The sequence below is a fragment of the Halyomorpha halys genome, unplaced genomic scaffold (assembly GCF_000696795.3).
Source record: "Halyomorpha halys isolate HHAL.00 unplaced genomic scaffold, Hhal_1.1 Scaffold1125.1, whole genome shotgun sequence".
In the NCBI taxonomy this organism is placed as follows: domain Eukaryota; kingdom Metazoa; phylum Arthropoda; class Insecta; order Hemiptera; family Pentatomidae; genus Halyomorpha; species Halyomorpha halys.
This window is the reverse complement of record NW_027113995.1, coordinates 530676-542497: the sequence shown is the minus strand read 5'-3', so window position 1 is coordinate 542497 and position 11822 is coordinate 530676. Positions and strand designations below refer to the sequence as shown.

Sequence of the window (11822 nt, the reverse complement as noted above, 5' to 3'; positions counted from 1 at the left end):
TGTTTAGGAGATGGATTAGATAGAATACTAATATGTCCTTTTATCCCTAATTGTATAAAAACTATTTGCAATATAAGGATTAATACTATTTGGAATTAGCATTGGAAACTGTCAATAACATTTATAAGTTTGTTAGAGGCTTTGGCAGAGTACTCATCATTAAGCCTTCAATTAATACTAATGGCGATTAAGCCGATATAATGTTTGTGTACGATTTTTGCAATGGTAATGCTAATGCTGCCCATCGTGAATATGCCAGGTGATTACCAAACAAGTCGATCTTTAGCTCCATGTTTCAACATCTTGGAGAAACTGGTACATTTGCTATAATACCACGTGCTGATGGTATTTTTGCCTCTTTACAAAATGAAGAGAGATGGACTTTAATATTTCAATAGGTCCACAATTCTTGCCGCTTTGACTCAATACAGGCACATTTCTGGAATTTCTTAATAATGATTACCATGATATAGTTGAACATATTCCACTATAACTAAGAAGGGACATGTGGTTTCAATTAGATGATTGTCCTGCACATTACGGAAGAAGTCCATGGCAATGACTAAATGTTAATTATCCCAATCAATGGATTGGCCATGCAGGACCAGCCATACAGCTTGACCTGCAAGCTCTCCAGACCTGACACCACTGGATTTTTTTGTTTGGGGTGACATTAAACAAAAGGTCTATGCAAGGCCGGTCAATGATCTTAGTTCCTTACGAAGAAGGATAATTGAAGCTTGTAAAACAATAATGGCCATTCTGCCACTGCTGCTGTTGAAGAAAGATGCCTGTATTAATGCTCAAGGAAATCGCTTTGAACAACATTTAATATGAATTTAATGTTTACATTTAAATGATAAAGTAGTTGGAACAAATAAATAAGTTTCATTTATTTCATATAACCTAAATAATTCATGACAATGAAAATCTTTAGGTGTGAATATCTCCTAAACAAAGCGTTTGTGGACATACCTTCAGAGGAAATTTTTTCTTGTTATGAGGTCCTCAATTTATATTTTTTAGTTTGGCCACTTAACCCTGAAACACCCTGTATATGCAAACATACATAACACTTATGGTATAAAAAAAAAAAAAAGTCAAAATAAATAACAAAAGATATATTTTTTCACAAATGTAGATAAATACGAAATGGAACAATATTTTATAATGTAATATAATATCTTCAGAAAATAAATGTATAACAATATATATATATATAAATATTAAAATAAAATCGACAATTACACAATGAGTTCACAATTACACATTTCATGGTCATCTGGTACCATGAAATTTTACTTGAGCATTTTATTAATGTCTTTAGACTGTTTTTTTAAAGAACAGTCAGCCTTTTCTGATTTGTCAATAACTTTTTCAATAAGAACATTTTGTGAAGTAATTTCTTCTCCCAAGTTATATCCCAAATCTGAAATAAGTAATAGTCACAAATTAAACAAGTAGTTTAAAAAAATCACACAGTCAAAATGTAAACAAATCACTACTTTAGTTTTGAGTGCTACAACCGACAAAAATTTTTTAAATTTTATTTTGAATTGGATGTTTTCCAAAGATAGCCCTCTAGACTTGGGCTGCTTTCTTCACAGGGGTCATCCTACAGATTGTCCCACAGATAGTAATGTTGTCACAAAGCAACCCCTGTCTATGTGCTATCTATGGAATATGTTAAAATCAAAATAAAATAAAAAACTTTCATATTAAATGTTCCACTATTACAGTAAAGCACCAATATGTTCTGATAAAATAATAAAGAAATTAATGTGTATTTGTTTTAGGTTATATATATAATTTATGAGGATATGTGTTATAATGATGGAGAACTATGCGTTTGTGATTTCAGTCCCCAAATGATTTGAGACACTTGCATGAGATACCTTAAGTGTTTCTGCGATATCCCGTATCATAGAGTGAGGGTTGTCTGTGACAAATGCTTGAATTTGGTCATCACCAACAGTTGAAGGACGACATGAGCGCTTTGCGTCTTCTAAGTCAAAATTTCTGGTTCTGAACTGAACAAGCCACTTACGGATGTTGCTTTCTCCTAAGGCATCATCGCCATACACACTGCAAATTTTGTTAGCTGTCTGTGCAGCGGATTTTCCTTTTCAGAAATAAAAAATCTTTAAATGACGAAAATTAACTTTTTTTGTCTTCCATTTTGAGCAAGAAAAATACCACTTAAAGATAAGGAATTTCGGTTGAAACTAATGCATAAAATCACCATAACTAATCTTTTTTTAGAATATGTAAACATTATTGACTAAGTAAACATGATTTTATAAACACAGTGAGGATTAATGATCTCGAAACCCATGAGCTATAAGTCACTGTGGCTGAGTCTTACTTGGTATGAGCCAAACAGGGAACCCAGTCTGCGTTATGTAAAAGCAGTGTATCGAGTCTTGGCAGACCTGCTGCCTGAATATCAGGTCCACATAGAACAGTGAACTGAAAATTGATCATTACTAGTTTTTAAATATTTATTTCTGCATTCCTTGAAAGAAAAGCACTCATCTTTTTTTAATTGCATGAGGGCAGAAATCTCACTCCATTTTTCTTCTTGAAATAAATTATTATAATAACAGTTATCCCTAGTGTTCCACAAGGGATAATTGTGTTAGTACTCTAGGAGGGTAAGACAATTATCCTCAGACAGATCAGTGGCAACAGGAGAGGAATGAAAGGAGAGGGGGACTACTCCTATTATGTTCAGTCTAATCTCTCAACAAAGAGATCTCACTTATCTATTTATTACACAGATAAAGACAAATGCCTCAACTCCCTCAGCTACAGACAGACCCTGACTATTAAACACTGATAACAAACTAAGTACTGAGCTCACTTGGATGTACCCACAACGCTCAAGTTTGGGCTGAGGCATGTGGACTCATTTGACATGTCCATTAGCCACTGTCAAATTCCTTTAGTATCTCGAAATAGTTTAAGGTTTATTAACAATATCAGTGAGCCAAATTTTAAAAAGCTTTAATTAATTTATCATTATTAATTATTTTCTTTTAATTTCTAATCCTATAACTTACAGAACATAAAAGGTGTCCACTATACATGAGGTCACACACTCAAACTTCTACAACAGTTGGGGTTTTGATTTTATTTTTGTTGGGTCACAACAGTGACATGAGATCTTTTGAGGGTAATGTTAATTTACTAACTTTCATCAGTTCTTCTCCAGCACATCTAAGTCAAGAATAGGGTATTTTTTGGTTCTCATAGTACATCAGATTTTATTTAAAATTCAAATTGGACACATTTTTGATCTGATATATCCTAAAGGAATACAAATAAAAAAAAATATTTTTTTTACAAATGCTGATGTTTTTTGTGTAAAATAAAAAAAACAAAACATGAAAGACAAAACTGTTTTAAAATCCTATTTCCTTCAAGAATCCACTATATTATAATTTCAGTTTCCTTTATCGGCTGAGGTAACTAAAATGATGAAGCCTCAATTAAGAAATGCCTCGATTATAATGATGTTTAGTTATGGGAAATTGAATTCTGAAACAATTTTGATTATTAGGATTTTCAATTATCTGCAACATTTGCACACAAATCATCAAATACAACAACAAACTGTTCACAGTTTTGGTGATTAACGCCTTCATGACATTTTGCATTAGAAAAAAAAACATTATTCTTAAAATATGTTTTGCTATAAGAATCCATAAAAATACCTCATTCTATTGATAATTCTACATTTATCACTCTGGAGAAGAAGTTAAGATTAGAAAATTGACAATACTCTCAAAAAATAGACCACATGTAACTGTAATGACCCAGCAAAAATCAAATCAATATTCCAGAAATTGTAGAGGTTATGGGATGTAAACATGAATACTGGGCTATCCTGGACATTAAAAATAAAATAAATTAGCCCTAACCCATGTAATCAATTATATATCAGATGGTTTCATAAAATATGTATGAAACAGGTTCTTACTGTGTAAATAAATCTTCTTTACATTAAATTGATTTAATTTTTCAAGACGCTTTCCTTGGTGATTTTATTTTCTGAATATTGTTTATATAGAGATTCAGCCATTTTAAATTTTGTGTGACTTTAAAATTAAACCACAGAATAATTAATTAAACATTTTGAAAAATAATTTTTAAAAATACCTTTTAATCTATGAATACTAGTTAACATTTGATCCAAGTTTTTGTCTATTACATCCTGAGCTTTAGATTCAAGAACAGTATTTTCATCAGTATCATACAATCCTCTTATTTTCAAACCTGAAAACAAAAACACTTCAAAAATCTGTAAAGAATAATCATTTATAATATATTCTCACACCGTAGTTTTATAATGGATTTTTGGAATTTATGAGGTATTTTAATAAAAAAAAAAAAAAAAATCTACATCAGTATATATGAGATGATGAAGTCTTACGATTTTAATTAAAGACAGGAAAAATGTTATAAACATATTTTCATATTACACCAGTGTCAATACTGTCATTTATTTTCTGGCTGCCTGATATGACTTTGATAGCAGTTTAGGAAAAATAGATAAAATAAACATAAACATTTGTATATAAACCCAAAAAGTTGGCAAATTTAAGATTTGAGAGCCTACTTGAAATTGTCAAAATTGTGGCGAAATATATTTTACTCAAAGAGATTATTATACTCAAAATAGCTTACAAACACTAGCAAAGTCCATTTTCCTAAAAATTTAAAAACAAGCACACCAGAATTAAGTTTAATTTGTGAAAAGGTTCCTTTGGACCTCCATTTTTTATAGTAAAATATTTATACCTGTCTTTTTCATTGTCGTCTTAAGCATTTCAAGTATGAATTACTCCAATTCCGCACAATGAAAATTTTACAGTAATCAGAAAAAAAAAGAAACTGCGGTTATGAAACATTTTCAAAGAACTTCACATTTTTATTCAAAAAGGAAGAGGAAACAGCAATGTATTCTAAATTAGAACAGATAATCTTATAAATTTAAAATAAAAATTATCTACTCTTGATACTGCAAGTGATGAACATTTTCTTTTTTTCATTCATTCACTACTTCATTGAAATATGTTCAAAAATGTTTGTAAGATTGGGAAAACAGATTTGTCCACAATATAATAAGAGGTATTGATTGACATTGTCATGTACTGTCGTAAATTTCATTAAATCACAACTGAGGATATAAATAATAAAATTTACCAAGCTATTCAAATTTGGTTTAATATTTTTACTAATGAAAATTTGTAATTGCCTAAGGATATCCTTCTCTCTCAAAATATGTATTTTTTCATTTTAAAAAATGTAGAATGACAAAATCAATTTAAAAAATTTGTCCACTGTCAGTGGCATAAGCCAAGAATTATGATGGGTTCTGACCACACAATGACTTCTGAAATTTTCATGTGAGAATTCAACGGTTTATAAAAGAGTAATACCAGTTTGGTTAAGAGATGATCACGAAGAAGTTCTAACCTTGGTATAGTAGGATTCTTAATGGATATGACTCTTGTATTAGCAGTAAGTAATTTTGCACGAGGTTGATCTGTATTAGAGCAAAGGTGTAGAACAGCAGGATATCCTCTTTTAGAGGTATCATAAAATCCATGAAATTAAGCTGAACTTGCATCAGATGAGGGGTTGTGGGAGGTTAAGCTGAATGATAAGAGGCATCACTTAGAAATATAAACTATTGATTAAACAAATAGTAAGGCAATAAGGTATCCTAATCAAGTGAGTCAAGCGAGAGTTTCTGAAGGAAGCATTTGGTTGAAATGAAAATTGGAGTGATTCAACCACATGCATGGATCATAATATTCTGTGGATTGGGATAACAGTGTTCCTTGGTTACTTAAGTGAGAGTAGACAAAATGTTTTTTGATGACCTGATGGCTATAGGACCTGAGATTCGTGTCTTTTACTCAGATGTAGCCTGGCTCCCTGCCAATACTTTTTTTTAGAATTTTTATTTGATTTACACTGGATCATATCACTGCAATGTATATCTTTTATCATTTATAGTATATTTAATTTTCTGATCCCCCAGTTCTTCTCCAGCCCACCAAGCTCTAGAATTTCCAATGTAATGGTGTACTTTTTTTTTTTTTTTTTTTTTTTTTTTTTTTTTTTTTAAGGATAATGATTGAAAATAAAATTCCAAGACGAATTCAGATCAGACACTTTCCTGACCTGTCCTAAAGGCATAAACTGCTAACGTTTACTTATGGTTTTAGATGATTTGAGTGCCAGCAGTGCAGAAAATCAAATAAAGCTAAAGAACAAAACTTTTTTAGAATTCAATCTACCTTAAGAATCTGGCATTTAATTTGAGTTTCCTCAACTGGCTGAAGAGACTAAATTGGATTTCAAGGTGATGGACTCTCTTGGGAAATAGCTATCTAAAATTTTTGTTCTTTAGATTTATTAGAGTGCACCCAAATCATGAAAAACAGTAAAAAATTGTTTGCGATTTTTGGCAATTTATGTCTTCAGGACATGACAGATAAGAAAAATGTCCCATATAAACTCTTCATAAAATCCAATTTATAATTAGAATTTGCTATAAAATTACCCCAACCTATTAGAAATGCCACAGTTAGGTGCACCAGAAAAGAACTGAATTACACAAGAACTTTCTACACAAGACCTTTTTTTAATTCAAGTGTACTGTTGTATCATTAATGTACTTGCATGAAATCAATGATTTTTAGTATCTAACCTATGAAATCATGTGCATAAACCTTACTTGTTAGCTGGAAAGCATTATTAAAAGACATCAAATTTTCTTCAGATCTTCATTACCCCTTTTACCATTAAGAAGTAGAATCCATTCCTAGTTAAATCATATATCGAAGAATTATAATTGACAACAAAACACATAAAGCTAATTGTTAAAACACTAAATGCTCTTCAAATTCAATAATGTATGCAAATCGAAAACAAATATTATTTTCCCTTAAATTCTCAAATGGCAGACACCCTGTGAATGGTCAGTTTTAAGCATAGACAATATTGAATTCTTGGACTAACTCAAGAATTCATAAAAATTACCCCCTCCCTCCCCCAAAAAAAAGAGGCTGGGTTATACATGTTTATTTTTATTAGATCTAGCTCTAGTAATATAATAAATACACACAAAAAGTTTTATACTAAACATATAAATTCGCTATGAAAAAAAATTAGCAATTCAAGAGAAAATTATTTTAATTAAAACTGATAAAAAAAATATTTTATTCAAAATTAAAATAAAATAAAAAAAAACAATCAATCTTTCATTAAGAGACCACCAAATAAAATAATTGAGATTGTTTATTCTCCTTCACAATGATAAAATAAAATTACTTCTTAATTAAATTTTCAAATATGATATAACAGCATTTATAAATTATATTATTTACCAGGAGCCGTTTCATTTTTCTTTCTATCTATTACTTCATATAAGTTACTGGATGATGGTGTTGTAGATGTGTCATTAAGGTTCAAATTTTTAGATACTGGTGGTAAAGTTCCACTTTTTCCACTAATAAGATTTTTCAAACCACCGAAAACACTCTAGAATAAAATAAGTGTTAAATTCATCAAAATATATTCCCTACTTGGAAAAAAAATACATACAAATAAAAAGAGTTATATTACAAGTTACCTTGATTCCTTGAATGTGCCTCTGACTAAAGCGTAGGGTAGTATTTATGTCATCCAATCGTTTCTCAGTTCTTTCAAGCTGCTCTCTTTGACGGTACAACTCCTACAATCATAATAACTAGGCATAGAAGAAAAGAGAATGTTCATTTTTTAAACTTAAAAAATAATTTTTTTTTTTAAACAATGCTTATCAATAAAGAATGGTTCAATTAATAAATGAAGTAAAAAGAGCTATTTATTCCTCACTGATAAGAAATTGAAACTTACATTTCTTATGACGTTAGAAACAAGTTTGATTACATTGTTTTTCCAAAAGGATTACTTCTAGGAGCTTCAGTTAGCCTGACCAGAACTGTTGAATGACTCAAGTCAATTTTAATGAAACTTGGTAGACATGTTCTTAATTGGCAAATTATAAATTCTTTGGGTGTCTATCAGCCATTTTATTATTATTATTATTATTTACTTTATTTTTTTTTAACCAGTGATTTTCAAACAGAAGGCTAATTTTGATGAAATTCGGTACATGTATTTTAGAAGGGAAGTTCATCATCATAGACATCAGGAAAATTGTTAGACCAAGATATTTTTTCAATAAGTGTTGTGTATGAGTGAGAGAATCAAATGTGATAAATGGATTAAAGAGCTGTGATAGGAAAATATTTAATAATGTTTACAAGTAAGTGCCACAAAAGAATAAAAATAGTTGTATTGGGCCACTTGGACTATTTTTTTTTTGTTACAGGTTAAAACATACTCTATTATTATTGCTTTATTTGGATAATAGGCTACCAACTTGCACTTGTTATGCTCACTCAAGAGATATACAATCCCCAAACGTATCCTTTTCAGTTGAGGTCAGAGCCTAAATTCGCATTAATACGAATGAGTATAAGGTTCTAAATCCCAATAATAGAAGTATAGTCCAGGTGGTTTAATATGTAAGTACCAAAATAAAAAATAGTTTTCAAAATTCGGAAATGAAGTGAGTTTGTTTACCACTATAGGATATTTAGTATTCATCTAATTTCATAGACTAAGGAAACAAGTCATGTTATTACAAAAAATTAATAAGAAAAGTTTAGAAGTTGAAATGTTAATTTAGATGAAATCGAAAATTCTAAGTTTGAGTTCCTAATATAGAGGAGACAAAATATGATTTAATTCAGAAATATTAGACAAAATATTCACACAGAGTTGCGAAGAAATAAGACCATGGAGGTAATAAATTTATGATTTATAGACAAAATTAAATATCCCAAAAATGTTCTGCAATTATGATGCATTTGGAAATATAACAGATTCTAGAAAAAAAATTAAGGTAATATAGATTACTCATTTTATCAGATATGACTAATTCACCAATAAGTCATTGGTGTTTTACTAATTTCGATACACAAATCTTACAGACTTGGAATAGAGTAATATAGAGCCTTCTCAAACAGTTTTTTTCCCAATTATCAAAAAGAAATGTCTGCTATGTTATAGACAACAAGAGCTATAAGGTTTCAATGAATGTTTTAATTATTCATTTCTTCTACACAAAAATAATTTTTTATGAATGAAACAAATTCTCATAGAGTTTAAAACTCTCATTCATATCACAGTTTACAGAAGTATGATTTAAGTTGTGTTTGTAATTGAATAATACAATGGTTAAAACAGAAAGTGATATTCAGTTGAAATCAAATGATAAAAATAAACATTCAAAAGCAAACTCACTTCAGCTGTAGCTGCACCAACTTCTTCGGAATTTCTCAAATAACTTAAGGATCTCTCAGTAGATTTAATCGTCCTTTGTTCCACCTCCATCTTTTTTTGTAACATTTCCTGTCTTTTCTCTTCCATCGTTGATGGAATATTGTTAGACGAGAAACCATTTGAACTTAGATTATTACTTAACATGTAATTTTTATTAGTGCTTAAGAATGCATCATCATCAATATCATCGTCGTCGTCTAAAAATATATTCTTATTGGAGGGATATGCGGCCATAGGGGAATTGTCTGGAATGTATTTACCAACTAGTAATATTTGTGAAGCTGATGGAAAATCTGATAGGATTATCAATCGTTCACAAACGACAAATTAAAAACTAGCCGAAACATAACATTTGTACGAACTGTCAAACACAATCATCTCTACCTTACAAAGAGGTATGAAATGTCAATAAGTGAGTAGCAATGTACAGATCTTAGACGAGCTAGATCAAAACAGGTATTCCGCAAAAGGTGAACTATTTTTAGGTCTGATAATTCATTTTAGGCATATTGAAGGTGGTTCTCCGACTTGGCACGGTTCAGACAAATATTCATTAGTGTATTTATTATGAAATGTCTGACTGTGTTGGAAGAGCTAATTATGAACATGCTTCCAATTCAATGCACTAAAAAATATTTTTCTGACTCGCGCCGTTCAGAATCATATATTGTTTTAATCTAGTTTTACAGTTAATATTGAGTTTGTGTATATTGGCTAGCTCAGTTCTAGGTGAATACATATTTACTAAAGCTAGGTACATTATGAGTAAAAAACGCATAAAAGCAAACAAAAAATCAGAACTTTTTTTATATAAATTGCAATTCTTAATTAAAATTTCTTCATGAAATCAATTCACTAAAATAAATAAATAATAGTAGGGTGCAAATTATCCGATTGAAAATTGTCGACTAAGTGCTTATAAAAAATAATCGTGACCAACAATTGATTTTTAGACTGATATTGAAATAGTGAATGAAACAACTTTTTTTCATAACTTCAAACAACTAATAATTAAAAATTAAGTCGTTGTATATGATTAATATTTTAGTTATCGTCCAAAACGACTAAAATTTAGAAAACAGCTTGTATTTTGGTTCGTTAATGTCTCTTATTGATTTCAGTATTTTATTTATTTTTTTGTTCATTTGTGACTTTCAAGTTCCTAATTATAAATAAGAGTATTCAATAAGAAATAATTGTGGTAGTCTTGGGACTGGCGGACATAAGTGAAACTTCTGGAAATGAAATGATGTATTAATAATCATTATAGGGGGGTAGGATGGAGCACCCAACAGCTACATGTGCAGTTTATGTATTAGTCCATAAATAATCATTATAGGTTCCCTCTATTGGCCTAAGGAAGAAAATATTTAGTTTCAGAATAGTAATAATAATTAGAATAGAACAGCCATTTCCTAAGTCGATTCTACCAGGAAATTAAAAAAAAGTTGTAATAAGAGAGAATAAGTTAACAGGGACTCACTCAATTACGCACTGCACTGCTTGGATTGTTAAGCTACTGTAACTCAAGTCAAAGCCTTTATTATGAAGGAAAAATCATAATTGAATCATTTTTCAATTTTGGTGCTGTTTCAGTTACAGATCTTTTTAAGAATGATCGATCATAAGCATGAGTATGATTTTATTTTCCTTTTATTATCATCCTCGAGGCCAACATTTTCTTCTTCCTTTGAGTTATAATCATCAATTGTTATCCAGTTATAAAATATAGAGTGCTTGTTTTTCACTCCCAATCCCTGTCACAAAGCTGAAACTAAGCCTTTACAAGTACCAGTTTCTTTTGCAGTTAACTTTTAAATAAAATGTTGGAAGAAGATAGTTGACTATATGAAGTAGATTGTAGGAAGATAGTGCGGGTGGCGTTCAATAAAGGTATCAAAATAGTAACAGAAAAACTATTTATTGTTAACCTACGTTTTACCCCACTTTGCAGGGCTTTGTCAGTGCTCAAAGAAAAACCAAGATACAAAAATTTCAAAACAATTGTTATATTTTTGAAGTATAAAAAAAAGAATTAACCAGGTGTGATAAGAGTTCTAAATACAGATCTAGACTAATAAATTGTTGGAGACTACTCATTAAAATTAGTTATAAATATGGTAAAGAGGTAGGTGTAAAAGGTAGAACAAATAGGTAAAGTAGATAGATGGTATAGGTGAGGTATAGTAATATGTAAAATGAAGATATTAGGAAAATTGATACAAATAAAAAAAAAATCATTGAGGTAAACACCTGTCAGATTGAAAAACAGCCAACGACTGAGAGAAAAGTGGAAAGTCAGGCATAGAAAAATGTCCCCTCTTCCTAGGCTAACCCTTAGAAGGATAAGATTTTTTATAATATATAGATGGGTAAATTGACTGAAACATCTAATCTCATACCTAATATTACAA

General features: G+C 30.1%; 1 protein-coding gene across 1 annotated transcript; it reads right to left on the bottom strand.

Annotated features, from left to right (window-relative positions):
• Positions 1 to 1106: 1106 nt before the first annotated feature.
• Snap29 (Synaptosomal-associated protein 29kDa) lies at positions 1107 to 9789 on the bottom strand. Its single transcript, XM_014432859.3, has 5 exons — positions 9370 to 9789; positions 7649 to 7750; positions 7404 to 7557; positions 4162 to 4278; positions 1107 to 1429 (listed from the first exon to the last, which is right to left on the bottom strand). The coding sequence occupies exons 1-5, from the start codon at positions 9640 to 9642 to the stop codon at positions 1299 to 1301; spliced, it is 777 nt and encodes a 258-aa protein (XP_014288345.1). The 5' UTR covers positions 9643 to 9789; the 3' UTR covers positions 1107 to 1298.
• Between the last annotated feature and the right edge of the window lie 2033 nt (positions 9790 to 11822).

Bases quoted from the DNA above. Each gene is read 5' to 3' on its own strand.
- Snap29 (XM_014432859.3), bottom strand. From the start codon at position 9,642: ATGGCCGCATATCCCTCCAATAAGAATATATTTTTAGACGACGACGAT. The intron at 7,751-9,369 runs GTGAGTTTGCTT...TTATGATTGTAG, and splicing joins TTGGTGCAGCTACAGCTGAA to GAGTTGTACCGTCAAAGAGA. The intron at 4,279-7,403 runs GTAAATAATATA...TTTTGTTTTCAG, and splicing joins GAAAAATGAAACGGCTCCTG to GTTTGAAAATAAGAGGATTG.